Source organism: Geotrypetes seraphini, chromosome 4 (genome assembly GCF_902459505.1).
Source record: "Geotrypetes seraphini chromosome 4, aGeoSer1.1, whole genome shotgun sequence".
NCBI lineage: Eukaryota > Metazoa > Chordata > Amphibia > Gymnophiona > Dermophiidae > Geotrypetes > Geotrypetes seraphini.
Genome location: NC_047087.1, coordinates 121,261,761 through 121,276,838, shown reverse-complemented (window position 1 = coordinate 121,276,838; position 15,078 = coordinate 121,261,761). Strand labels below are relative to the sequence as shown.

At 42.7% G+C, this 15,078-nt stretch overlaps 1 protein-coding gene across 6 annotated transcripts in view; it reads left to right on the top strand.

The window, feature by feature from the left end:
• The window catches only part of SPICE1 (spindle and centriole associated protein 1), a 402,804-nt gene that overhangs the window by 231,688 nt on the left and 156,038 nt on the right, over positions 1-15,078 (top strand). For 5 of the 6 annotated variants that reach the window (XM_033942420.1, XM_033942422.1, XM_033942418.1 and 2 more), the window contains one exon: positions 8,833-9,057. The exons of the other annotated variant lie outside the window; for it this stretch is intronic. In XM_033942420.1, coding sequence (XP_033798311.1) covers positions 8,833-9,057 — 225 coding nt within the window. The remainder of the gene's footprint in view (positions 1-8,832; positions 9,058-15,078) is intronic. 6 annotated transcript variants of the gene reach the window in all.

The window sequence follows — 15,078 nt, the reverse complement described above, 5'->3', positions numbered from 1 at the left end:
CGCCGATAATGGAATAGGCAAAGCTTGAAAAAGAGAGCAATTTTGGTAACACCATCATTTTTACACTCTGAATACGTCCATACCACGATAATGGAGTATTTTCCCATTTATCTAAATCAGCCCACAAAGATTTCAAAAGCGGAGGAAAATTAACATCAAATAAAGATTGGGGTTGTGCGGTAATATTAACTCCCAAATATCGGATAAATTTAGACGCCCATTGGAAAGGATACCTAGACTTCAGCATCGCACAAGCTTTGGGGGTCACTGATAAATTAAGGATCTCTGACTTATCCATATTAGTGTGGAAACCAGAAACCACACCATATCGAATCAATTCATCAACAATCCCCGACAAAGAGGTCCACGGGTGAGTTAAAGTGAAAATAACATCATCAGCAAAAATCAGCAATTTAGTTGAAATCCCACCGCAGAGCACTCCCTGTATAGCCTGCTGAGCTCAAACATGATTAGCTAACGGTTCCGTAGCCAATGCAAAAAGTAGACGCGAAAGAGCACAGCCTTGTCTAGTCCCTTGCGCCAGTGTAAAATTATCAGTATAACTCCCGTTAATACGAAGAGCCGCAAAAGGCGTGGAGGGGCATAATCAAAAAAAGCGTCCCCTTTTGGCCTAAGTCCTTAAACGTTCAACGCAGAAGCAGGGAAAGTGTCCATAACAAAACCAAACGTCCTTGTTTTGATTATGGCCTTCCTCTGCCTAAACGTCCAGTCACCACTACGTCTAAAAGTACACCCACACCACGTCTACACTTTTCAGCCATAATGAAACAAAAAAACGGCTAAGCCACAAACGTCCAACAGAAGGGCTTTTAGGCGAAGGAGGAGCCAGTCCTTCGCCTAAAAGCTGGATTCTGTAACCGGTGTCTGTAAAAAACAATACCGGTTATAGAACTCCCCCCCCCCACACACACACAATGATCCAGGCAGGAGGGTGCCCAAGCCCTCCTGCCATGTCGAACCACCACCCCGCCCCCCCCCGACAACATCGGGGCAAAAGGGAGCTCAAGCCTTGCCCCGGCCAACTGCAGCACCCCCGACATATCGGGGCAAGAGGGAGCCCAAGCCCTCTTGCCCCGCCGATTAACATCAGACCAGGAGAGAGCCCAAACCCTCCTGGCCCCGGCAACCCCCCCCCCCCGCCGCTACTTGAATGGGCCAGGAGGGAGCCCAAGCCCTCCTGGCCCTGGCGACCCCCCCACCGCCGCTACTCGTTCGGGCCAGGAGGGAGCCCAAACTAGAGAGTTGCGCGGGGACAGAAATCCCACTCGTCCCCGCCAAAGTCCCACCCGTCCCCGCGAGGAATCCCCTCCGTCCCCGCGAGGAATCCCCTACATCCCCGCCCGTCCCTATAAACTACAGAAATAGTTATTTCATTTAATTATGCTACTGAATGCTTTGCTTAAGCCCTCCCTCCGATGTCAGCGCTGACATCGGGAAGACTTCTGTTCGGCTGTGTGCTGCGACAGGGCAGGTAAGGAGGAGGAGACTACCCTCGCGGCTCGAGTGCACTGCGATCCAACCCCGCAGGAACCCCGCGGCCCTCGGAGGCGTCCCCACGGGATCCCCGCGATCCTAGGGGGCGTCCCCACGGGATCCCCGTGAACCTAGGGGGCGTCCCCATGGGATCCCCGCAACCCTAGGGGGCGTCCCCACGGGATCCCCATGACCCAAAGGGGGAACCCGCGGGATCCCCGTCATCCCCGTTCCCGTGCAGCTCTCTGGCCCAAACCCTCCTGGCCCCGGCGACCCCCTACCCCAACCCGCACTACATTACGGGCAGTAGGGACCCCAGGCCCTCCTGCCCTCGACGCAACCCCCCTCCCCCCAATGACCGCCCCCCCCGATTGCCCCCCAGCCAATCCACGAACCCCAGCCGACCCCACGACCCCCCCATCCCTACCCTTTACCTTGTTTCAGATGGCCGGACAGACGGGTGCCAAACACACCTGTCCAGCAGGCAGCCAATGGCAGAATGGGGCCGGATTGGCCCAGCCATCCCAAAGCCCCGCCCACAGGTTGGGCCTAATGCGCCTGGGCCAATCAGAATAGGCCCGGAAGCCTTAGTAAGGCTCCCGGGCCTATTTTGATTGGCCCAGGCGCCTTAGGGCATCTCTCCTGCCGCGGGTCGCAGCAGTTCGGGTAGAGGAGTGATGGCATCGCAGTAGGGGAGATGAGGCATCTCTCCTGCTGTGATGCTTGCAGTGGGTAGGTTGCCTGGCCGCTGAACTGATGACGCCAGCGTCCATCAGCTCAGCGGGCCCTTTTTCGGCACTTAGACCTGGTTTGACTACGTCTAAGTCAAAAAGGTCTAAGTGCCGACTAGGCAACCTGTAAATGTTTTGGTTATACCTGTTGTACGCCTAGGTGTAGGTCGGCCCACCTCCCGCCCACTGCCCGCCCTTTCCCCTCCTCTAAACACACCTCTTTTCTCTCTGCATTTAGTGGCAGGGGAAAGGCCTAAGCTGTTTTTAGATACGTCTAAAAACCAGCTTTGGTTATGGGTACTTGGACGATCAGGCTTTTTGATCGTCCAAGTAGCCATTTAGGACCCTTTTTAGACTTTTTTCTTTTTTTATTATTATTACCCCCTTTGCACACAAGATTTGAAGCCAAGTGAAAAATTGCCCCCCAATACCCATAGCTGATAGAGTGCTCAACAAAAAGGCCAAGAGACCCGATCGAAAGCCTCCTCAGCATCAATACTCAACAATAAAGCTGAAAAATTCTCACGTTGTACATAACCAAATCAAATGAAGCAGTCTACGGATGTTATCAAAAGTCTGTCTCCCCTCAATAAACCCCGCCTGATCATCTTGGACTAAATGAGGCATATATCGCTGCAACCGATGAGCCAGAATTTTTAAAAAACATTTATAGTCCATACCTAACAGCGAAATCGGTCAGTAGGATCCACACTGAGTAGAATCTTTACCCGGTTTCAAAATTAGTTACCTCAGCTAACCTCCAAGAATAAGGCAACTCTACACCCTGTCCCAAGCTATTAAAAGCTTGAGTAAGGGGGCCAACCATTAAATGCTGAAAACATTTATAAAAGCGATTCATGAAGCCATCCAACCCAGGTGCCTTTCCATATGCTAATGTAGAAATCGCCCACAAAGTTTCTTCTTCCAATATAGGGGCTGACAAAGCATCTGCCTCCTCAGGTGTCAGTCCTGGGAGCCGCGCTTGTGCTAAATAATCATCAATTTGAGCTTGAGATACTATTTGCTCTGATGTGTAAAGTGTTTGATAAAGGCAATGAAAGCACGAGCTATATGTTCCGGGGTATAACAGGCTGAGCCATCTGCCGCTCGTACCATAGTAATCACATTTCTCACCTTTCATGTCTTCAACTTATGAGCCAGCAGGCATCCCGCCCGGTTACCTTGCTCAAAATGCTTCTGCTGTACAGATTGTAGCTGCTCTGAAAACTCATCCAATTGCAGCACCTGGAGATCTTTATGCACTTTGTCCAATCGAGACAATAGAGATGCAGAAGCAGGAGTTCTTTTATGTGCTTGCTCTAAAAAAAAAAGCAATTGTTTCCTCAAGGCTTCCCGCTTCAAGATTTGTTGGAGATAAACCGTCCATGAAAGGAATTAAAGTCTGAAAATGCTATGAGATTATCCACTGAGAAGGAGAGGAATATATTGCATGCAAGAGTTAGTGATTTGATGTTCTCTGTTGCAGGTGTGAACTTGTGGAATAAATTGCCAGGTCAATTGTGATTGTGTAGATCTAGAGATATCTTCAAAAAATTTTTGAAAACGCAATTATTTGTTGATGCATTTATGTGAAAAGTCTTTGTATTACTGTTAGCTATACAGGATATGGATAAAGATTAGCGGAATTATTGTTTTAATGATGGCATTGCATGGATAAGCATGATTTAGACAGCAATGTGGATAGCAGTAGCATTTGATAGATATAAGATGTACTGTCTTTTAAATAATTTTGTATGTTGATTGTAAACTGCTTAGTTTGGTAAGCGGTATATAAATATTTTAAATAATATATAACACTCACACTATCAAATCACCTCCATCCCCCTTCCCTATTCACACAGATGCACATTCTAGTGTTTATCCATCCCCATTATACACTAATTCCAAACTTCCTAGCAGTTCCATTCTATCACCATACAAACTTCCCAACTTTGCACACCAGTTCACATTCCTCATGTACACACATCCTTCCAAACTAAAAGCAATCATCAAGTCCAAGATGGGAGACTTTCACTTTAGATTTAGTGGAGATACGGAATTGTTTTACACACAGCTGATTGGCTTTTAAAAATCATCCTTTTGAGCCACCATTCATTTACTTAGCTTTTGATTGTTTCATTATAAGAGAACAATTGTAATACAGTGCTCTGCATTGAAGATAAGACTCCTAAGGCAGGTCTTACAGCCGAAACACGGGTCTTGAGTGAATAAAAAGATTGAGCACCACAGGTCGCCTCTTTTGTTTTTCTTGAGACTTTATGGTCCACCATAGAACAAGCAGTTCAATATGTAGCAGACAGTCAGAAATATCAGGCCATCCTTGATCTCCAGGCTTGCTCTTCGTTCACTCTAGGGCTCTCCCATGGCCCCTGACAAGGACCTTCCTCCCTGTCTTTGGGTTCTCTCTCCACTTTCTGCCAATGGAAACCAGCCAATCGAGCATTTTATGCTATAGCATTATCCTCCCCTTTCTTCTGTAGCAGCTGTTGGGCTTCCCACAGGATTGTGATTTAATGGTGGATACCATTAATTGTAATCAATAAACTATCTGATTGTGCTAGAGTTAAAGCTCTGATCTTGGAAGATTCTCCACTTCTGTAACATTGCCATCGCCAGATCTGATAAAGGTCGATCTTATGGCCTTCCCCTGTAACAATCCCAAGTTCCCAGGCTCTCTGGAGAACCCGTTCTTTCAGGGCAAAGCTCTGTAAGCAAACAATAATATGCTTTGGGTAGCCCAGTGCTTTATGTGCTCTCTCAATACCAGGCTCCAGGGCTTCCTCTTGTACAAGCCACCGGTTCAATTGGGTCATTGCTTCTTTAATGTCTTTATAGGGGCCTAACTCTGGGAGCCCCTGCACCTGGAAGTTATTTTTATAAATGCGATTTTCCAGGTCTTCCACTTTATCCAAGCGACCCTGGAATTTTTCCTGCACCTCATCCAGGGTGCGTCTGGTTCCCGCCATCTGTTCCTTAAGAAAATTCCCGCCATCTGTTCCTTTGTTTCCACCATGTCCACTCTGGACCCTATTTCCTCCAAGTCAGATTTAAAATCATGCAGTGCCTCCTGAACCTGGGTCGCCACTGCCGCATTCACCAGTTTCACCTCATAAAGCCAGCCCCTCATATCTGCTTTGGTAAAGGCAGCCAAAGTGTTCAGCACTGCTAGGACCTGCTTGCCAGTCTCGAGTTCCGCCATGTCTAGAAGTTGTCGTCTGCTATTATCAGCTCCCAGTCTTACGCCACATAACACTCAACTCGATCCTTTATTTATTTATTTATTTTTTCAAATTTTTTATTCATTTTTCCATCTTACATCAAGTATACAATAATATATCAGTTAAAACTTGAATATAGCACTTGAATTTCCTTATAATAACATCATAAATTTATACCCCCTACCCACCCTACCTTCAAATATTTTAATCAAAAAATAAAAATATATTTTTATCTAAACCTTTAATAGAACTTTATACCATCCCCTTCCCCCCTATGTATAAATGTACTTTCAGAGGATTCCTGCTTGGAGGTTAAATAAACAAATGGGGCCGTGTCCAATAATTTTTAAATTGTTGAGACATCAATAGGTCATGGAGATTCTCCGGATGGCAAAAAAAAAAACAAGAATTTAAAGTGCCAAGACTCAAAAATTTATATTGTGCCTGATTTTGCCAAGACCACTGCTTATAAACGGAAGAAATTGTTAAAAATATATTTTTTTTTTACAAATCTTTATTCATTTTGCATCATATAACAAGTGTAACAATAAATAACAGTTAAAATTGACTACAGCACTTGTAACTTTATCATATTCAGCATTAAAACATTATAATTTTAACCCAATCCCTCCCAACCCAACCATAATCTATGCATTCACAAAACTCCTATATAATATTCTTTATTATTGGTCTAAATATTAATAAAATTATAAAATCTCTCCCCCCATTCCTTCCTTTTTATTGTATTTATAATGGAAAAATGGTATCTATTCATTACAATATCTTGTCAATGGTCCCCAGATTTCATTAAATTTATTATAGTTCCCTCTTTGTATAGCAATTACTCTTTCCATTTTATAAATGTGACATAATTAATTCCACCAGAAGCAATAATTAATTGTTAGAAATGAGGCCAAAATTGAGAAGTCTTGGTGCTAGATATGGTCTGATGTACCCTGCCATAATGAGGGTTACACATGATAACAAGACTTTGAATTTTGAAGATCCTGAAAAACTACAGGAATTTCTGGATAACTGTGAACACCTGATGTCTTCATAAAAAGTTATAATGTTTAACTTATTGCTGTAGTGGCTGCTCAGGAGAAAGGTTTACAAAGGGGTTGTGGATTATTTTCAAACTCGATCCTTTATTAACGGCGCACTGGACTCCCCGCTCACCAACAACACGTTTCTTTGTAGCCATCGGAAGATCCCACTGTAAGGTAGGAAATTCTAGTGTTGCAGCCTCTACCACTGGTTATAATTGGGGAATTGCACTGGCTAGGGGCGGAGCTCCTGGCTCAAGCTGCCATTTGCACCGATGATATCACTTATTTCCTTTTAAGTCCTTTTTGAAATGTGATTAAAAAAATTTCTTCCCTCAATTTCCAGGATCTCATGTCCATTTGGCATTTCTTCTTTCTGTGTCCCTATCTCTTCTGTCTTGTCTCTAACCTGCTCCTGTGTCCAGCATTGTCCCTCTGTGTTCAAAATCAACCCTTTTCCAGAAATGCCTTTCTGTATCCAGTATTGCTTCTGTTTCTGAGCCTCTAAGCTCCTTTCCCAGGTCTGTCTCTCCCCATGTCCAGAATTGCTTCTCCATGCCTCTGTCTATGCTACCTCTCCAAACAGCATCTCTACTGCATGTTTTTGTCCCACTCTGTGTCCAGCATTGTATGAGTATCTATACTCTTTCCCCATGCAGCATCTCTTCATGTCTCTGTTCCACCCTAGAGTTAGCATTTTTCATGCTCCTCCCCCCCAGATGACAGCGCTCATGTTCTTTCTCCTATACCTCCAAGCTGGCAGCACTCGTACTTTCTGTCCTGTCCTCCCCCAACCTGGTGTTTCTCTCACTCTCCCCACCCCCACCCCTTCTTCCTCTTGATTTGGCATCTCTCACACTCTCTTGCCCTGTGCTCCCCCCCTTCCTCCAAAATATAGGTTGACCCCTCTACCCCACCTACAGGCTGGCATCTACTTGAGCCCATCTTCCAAGCCTCCTCCCCCCGATCCAGTATTTCTTTGTCTCTTCCCCTGTCTTACTCCCTCCCTCCTACAAACTTTTTGTGGATTTGGCATACTTTCCCAGGTCTTGAAACTCACTTGTCTTTACTGGCAATTAATGCACACCACCTCCCAGTCCTGAAGTCTTCCCTTAGCCATGTCCTGCCCACATGGCAACAGGAAGTTACTGTCAGAAGAGTCAGTAGATGACATAGGGAAGCCCCGGAGCTTGCCAAAGTTTGTCTGTGTTAATCACTAGTGAAAACAAGCAAGCTTGAAGGAGGGCATAGAAGGAAATACCAGCCCGCAGACAGTGAGTAGGAAGGAGGCGGAGAGACAGAAAATTGTTGGACCCACAGAGGAGGGAGATGGAGAGATTAAAAAAATGCTGGCCACATGGAGAACGAGGGAGGGAAGCAGAGAAAGAAAAATGCTGGACTCATAGGAGGGAGGGAGGGGAGGCAGAGCAGAGGAGGAACCTAGTCTACAGCTCCACCTTTTGTTTCTTCAGTGTACCAAACCAGGGTAAGACACATTGTAGTGTTCTTAAATTCAAATCTCACATCCAGCCATCAACCCCCCCCCCCTAAAATCCCAAAATAATAGCAGGGGGCCACCAAGGAGGTCCCTGGGGGCTGCCATTGTCCTGTGGGCCTTTCATTGAAGAACACTGATCTATTTATTTAGGCTGAGGTGGACCTGTGCGTCTGATAGTAAAGGGTATGCATGCATGGTGGAGCCATTAAAAGCTATATGTTTATTCAAAACTGTGTCACCCATGCTGTGAGGACTTTTTATGTCCTGCTGTCTACAGAGATCACCTACTACTGATAATTTGGTTTAATCCTGTTTGATGTATTCTAGTATTTATGTGATAACTTTGTTTTAACTAGTACAAGCTGTATATAATATTTAAATTTCTTGTAAGATATAGTATAGGAGTGATCTGTTGTTGGCTGAAGTAACTGGGAATGTTAGTAACATGCTAGCCTTTGTTTCACACAGTCCTAGCTATGGTAGTAATGCAAAAACCATTAATTGGTCTTTCAAGCAATGCTACTATACTTGCAGTATAGCTTTGGCACTTTGTTAAAACTGATCTCTCAGGATGACTTTGATACCATGATTACATGGTCAAATGAGCAATATTTCTGTTACATTAAGGACTTTTATTCAATGAAGATTTAATTTAATAGTCACAAAATGAGAAAAAAGTCATTTCTGAATAAGACATTATAGGGATGCAGCCCTGGGTCCCAAATAGCTTTTATAAACAACTTGCTCTTGTTTATTCACAAAGTACTTTGTAGATAAATTGAGTGTTTCATTATGTTTTAAAAGCTGGAGTACTTCTTTCCCAGAAAGTGCAACATTTAATATCAAGACCCTCAGGCCTTCAATCTACAGAAAGGAAGATAATGAGCAACATAAAACCTCCCCGGAGGACCTGCAAGCTAAGTTTCGCCAATGGTCCAGCCCATTAAAAGATACTAAGAAGAGCATTGCTTTGCCAGCAGCAGTGTTCCAGCCAGCAGTGTCGTTATCACCACCAAGACAAAGGAGCCACCAAGAATTTTCTCCTGAAGGCAAGAAATTTCTTTACCACTTAGCAACTTGTTAGTTGCCTTCTATTCATTTTTTTTATGTTAACTTGCCAGAATATTCTGTGATAATTGCCTAGTAGCTTTATAGTAAAATCTCTGCCTCTGGTTCAAGTTTATCCAAGTTTCCAAGTTTATTAGGTATTTTTGATTTATCGCCTATTCAAAATTCAAGGCGATGTACAAATAAAATAGTTGGTAACATACTTGCAATTATTAAATTAAACAAACAATTATCTACAATACAAATAACACATATAACATTACGTTTAAAGGTAATTTAAATAGGGTAGTGTGAAACATAAGGAAAAATTATTTAATGGTTACATTCAATAATATAATTATAATTCGAATTTAAAATATTTAATTAAATTCAGGGGAAAAATGAAAGGAGGGGGGACAAAGACAATTGACCTTTTAAGTTAAGAATGCGGAAAGAAAAAAAAAGAGAAGAATTAGTTATTAAAGGCGTCAATATATAGAAAACTTTTAAGTTCTGACTTAAATTTTGTTAAGTTTTTTTCCTGTCTTATGTATAATGGTAGATTATTCCAAGCTTGAGGGGCTGTTATGGAAAAAATAGTGTTACGCCTTGTGTTAATAACTTTTAGAGAGGGAATTGCTAAAAGTTGCTGATCTTGAGATCTAAGAGATCTAGAGGTAGTATAGGGTATTAAAAGTCTAAATATAAAGGCTGGAGTTTTGTATTCTAAAGCTTTAAAAATAAGTAAACATTGTTTAAATACTATTCTATGTGCTACTGGGAGCCAGTGGGCTTTCTTAAGTAGGGGCGTGACATGATCGAATTTTTTTGCCTTATAGATTAATTTAATAGCGGCGTTCTGGATTATTTGTAATCGTTTAATTTCTTTCTGTGACAAGCCTGTAAATAGTGCATTACAGTAGTCTAATTTAGAAACTACAAGTGAATGAATTAAGATATTCAGTGATTTTGAACATAAAAATTTGGATATCGATCGGATCTGACGAAGTCTATAAAAAGTAGATCTTACAACTTGACTTATATGTTCATGAAAGGACAATTTATTGTCAAAGGTAACTCCAAGTATTCTGATATTATTAGTCATTTTTAATGAAATGCCTTTAATAGTTATAGGAGAGGAAAGTATTTCACCATCTTTCCAGGGAAAGAACATAAGATTTGATTTTTGAATGTTTAAAGCGAGACTTCTAGAAGACTGGTCAGCCAAAACCGATTGATTGAAAGAGTTTAGGAAGGTGAATTTTTCTTTAAAAAGAAGTTGCTGAATTTGACCTACAGAATATAAGATCTTTCCAGTGCAATAGGTGAGACATTCTAGACCAGGGGTGTCAAACTCAGGCCCACGGGCCAAATCTGGCCAACAGTGTAATTCATCTCTCTCCCGGCTTCCAGGTCTCACCTTCAAAGCAGCTTGCAGAGAATTGCCAGTCGGCTGTAGCGATCCTAGAAGGCTGCTGTCGGCCTCCGCAGCACATTCCCTCTGCAGCAGTCCCGCCCTTCTTCTGATGTACGGGACTACAGCAAAGGGAATGTGCTGCAGAGACTGACAGCAGCCTGCTAGGATCGCTACAGTTGACCAGTGATCCTCTACAGGCTGCTTTAAAGGTGAGATCGGAAAGCTGAAGGATGCTAGAAAGAAGGGGGAAAACATGCAGGCCTTCGGGGGGGGGGGGCTGATGTAGAAGTACATGGAGGGAGGAAAGGAGGGTCCAAAGAGACATCCATATGCCGGACTGAGGGTAGGGGGGAGGGGAAGAAATAATGGGTCTAAAACCAGAGAAGAAGGAAAAAGATGGTGGACAATGGGATGGAGGGAAGAAATAGCAAGGGAGGATAGAGATGCTGGATAGGAGAGGAATTGGGAAGAGAAATGGAGAGATGGTGAACCCTGGGGTGGTGGGGAAGGAGGGAGAGATATTGGATAAAAGGGTAGTTGAGAAAAGGAGAGATGATGGATCTGGGGATGGTGGGGTCCATCTCTGCAGCAGCAGGGATGGAGATGAAAAAAAGGAAAGATGCCAGAGCTCTGGGGGAGGGAAAGGAAACGGAAGGGGAGGACAGAGATGGAAGATGGATGGTTAGCAAAAAGAAAGAAGAAAACAACAAATGAGCAGGAGATCCTGGCAAGCGAGTTATCAGAAGACAAAGAGAAACTAGAGACTGGGACCAACTTGATTTGAATAATTACCAGACAACAAAAGGTAAAAAAAATAATTTTATTTTCTATTTTGTGATTACAATGTCAGATTTGAAATATGTACCCTGTCAGAGCTGGTGTTAGATAGCAAGTGTGAACTAGGACCTAAAAGAGAGGAAGTCTTTTTTTATTTATTTTGTTTATACCACAGAGCCAACGTGGGGTTGGAGAGATTGTTATCCTATACTTCTACTAAGACTAAATATCTTAATAAAAAATTTGGTCCTTGACTTAGCCTGTGTTTAGATTTGGGCCCTTATGTGATTGAGTTTGACACCCTTGTTCTAGACCATAGAGTTATTTCCCACTACTTGCATGGTCTGCAGAAGAAATCCATTACAGGTTTTTCACTCTGCCTCTATTGTACACTTCTCCCTCCGTATTCGTGGTGATAGAGGAATAGCAAGACAGCGAATACAGAAAAACCGCAAATAACTTTTTGTATGTTATTCGTGGTTTTCTATTAAAAACCATAGCGAATATTGAGATTTGTGATTTAAGCTGAAAACATTTATTGCAGCTTTGAAATAACACAGTGCTATACATTAAACATGGGCAAACCATGTTTATAGAGTACTGTATAGTAATTTTCTCTTACTCAGTCGGTTTCTTCCTCCTCATCATCCAGTACATGTACTGCGTGCAGTGCAGGAGGAGGAGAAAAAGAGGATAAGTGAGCACCAGATCCCTCCTGAGGCAGTGGAAGTGGATCTTCAGTATGTGGTGTAGGGGGAAGACGAAGAGACAAGTGCGATGCCTCCTCATGGGTTGAAGAGGTGGATAGAGAGGCAGTGACTCTAGGTATCTTTTGGAAATACATTATGATTTCTGTCTAGCTCTTCTGCTTCATCATTTCTTTATATATATTTTTGTATGTAGAAATCACTGCTTCTTTTAACTCCTTCATCTTTGAAGATGTATACAAACAATTCAAGCAACATTTCCACAAAAGCAAAATGCATAACATAATACATCAGAAATAGTCACCCCAAAAGCATAAAAAATTACAGGACAAAACCCACCCCCCACCCAAAAACAAAAACCTCCCCCAAAACAACAGAAGGAAGTGTAATCAAGTTTAAATTTCAAGTTTATTAAAAAAAATTTTAAACCGCTTAATCAGATTTCTAAGATATTAAATTAACATAAAACCAGATTAAAATTAGGGATACTAAACAATACCAAAATAATTTAGTGAAACACTTAATAAGACATATGGATTAACTTCAAACATTAGGAAAGAATAGGAAGAACTACAATTGATATGATATATGTCCCCCTGTCTACCACAATCACGCCAACATTCTCCCTCTCCCAAATTATACCAAGATCGGAGTCTAGCTGGGGTGCAGCCCCAACAAAACAGCATTTTATGTCCATTTTCATTCAAATGGTTAGCAACTGAAACCTTAAGTAAATATGAAAGGACACCCTGCCATTGTTTAGTGCAGTGTTCTTCAACCTTTTGACACCTATGGACTGACGGAAATAAAATAATTATTTTGTGGACCAGCACTGGTCCACGGATTGGTAGTTGAAGAACACTGGGCTAAGTCATGGGCCAGACCCCACCCTTCTCCTCCCATTCTCTGCCCCCATAATAGTACTAATTGTAACACCATTTTTTCCATTCATTTTTCATATATACACACACAGTATAATCGTATTAACAACACATAATGGTTAACCACAAAATTAAACTACACAAAGCACACTGTATGCTTCTCAATATTCATTCCTACCAGAACACAGATAATATGCAAATACGGGACCAAAAACTAAAAGTACTAATATATACAAACAAACCCTAAGATGCAAGACTCTGCATGCAGTACAACCCCAGAGGAAAAGAAACAAATACATTTCTTCCTGAACAGACAGCAGATGTAAATCAATCACTAAATTAAAAAAATAAAATCATTTCCCCTATTGTTGTCTCCCTCCCTCCATGCTGTGCATTGCCTTCTGGCCTGCCCCCCAGTGTTATCTTCGGGCCAGCTCCCTCTTCCTCAGTGCTGCAGTGCACAAAGACGTGGGCAGCGGCTCCTTGCATGTCCCACACCTCATCTAGAAGCCTTCCCTCTGACGTTGCGACATCAGAGAGAAGGCTTCCATTTTAGGTGCAGGACGTGGATAGGAGCCTCTGCCCATGGCTTTGTACACTGCAGCACTGAGGAAGAGGGAGCTGGCCTGAAGACAATATCGCATCGATCGCACCGTGGATCGGTGGCTGAAGAGCACTGTCTGGAGCCCGATGCACGTGCCAGCCCTGTGGACCAGCACCAGTCCACGGACCGGCGGTTGAAGAACACTGGTTTAGTATTGAAAGTAAATTGAAGATCCTGTTCCCAACACTCCCGATATGGAGCAACCGGATCAGAAAAAGCCAATAAAGCCAAATATAATCTCGAAACAGCACCCTTGCCACTTCCACTACACAGTGCCCTTTCCAGGTTGGTTTCCACAATTACCAACTCATCGCGCGCATGATGATTAAGAAAGGTGCGTACCTGAGTATAATGAAAAGTCAACAGCTGATAACCCTATTCCTCTTGAAAATTCTGAACAGGCACCACCTGCTTGTCCTCCCACAGCTGACCGATAGTATAGAGACCCAGTTTACCCCATCCTAAAAATGTCCAATCAGTTTAGGACAAGATAAAATCCATCAAATAACCCAAAGAAGTATGTAAAAAATATTTTCTGTCTGGTAAAACACTGCTCCGGTCTGTCATCCAAATCTGGAATAAGTTTCAAGGAACCCTAGCACTAAGTGAGCAAAGAGATGAGAGAGGTAACCAAGGAACCACCCACAGTGGTGTTGCAGGAATTCAGCTCTGCTCCAGCTTCATCTACAGCTTAGGACAGGGGTGTCCAATGTCGGTCCTCGAGGGCCGCAATCCAGTCGGGTTTTCAGGATTTCCCCAATGAATATGTATGAGATCTATTAGCATACAATGAAAGTAGTGCATGCAAATAGATTACATTACATTACATTAGTGATTTCTATTCCGCTTGTACCTTGCGGTTCAAAGCGGATTACATAAGATGAAGCAGGACGTTTCCAGGAGGGTACATGACAATTAGGGTAAGACATAGTAACAGAATGAGTATAGACTTAGTAACATTGGATGAAAGCAGTTATATTACATTACATATCAAATCTTTTTCCATGCATATTCATTGGGGAAATCCTGAAAACCCTACTGGATTGCGGCCCTCGAGGACCGACATTGGACACCCCTGGCTTAGGAGAACGCGACAGCCAATCAATGAAAATGTGCATGTGCCGTCTTGTAATATGCAAAAATCCGGGACAGCCATACCTCCTGCCTTACGAAGATGCTGCATAGCAGCTGCCCTTATCCTTGGAGGCTGCCTATTCCAAATGTAACTATAAACTTTTCTCTTTAAGTGTTGAAAGAACAACTTTGGATAAGGCTATGATAATGCCATAAAACGAAACAATAATTTGGGCAACAGGAACATTTTAACAGCTGAAATTCTACCAGACCACCACACCTGCCGGCTCTCCCAACGATCAAGCATTGGAAACAACTCCTGCTTGGAAGGCAAGTTAGCAGAATACAAATCATCCACCTTACGCATAAGATTGACCCCCAAATACTTTATACTATGAGATGCCCAACGAAATGGATAGACCACCTTAAGAGAGCCCTCAGTGGTCAAATCTATGGAAACATTCAAGATTTCCGATTTAGAAAAATTAACTTTAAAACCAGACAAAAATCTAAAAGAATCTAATAAAAACATCAAGGGAGGGTAGAAACAAATCCGGATGAAT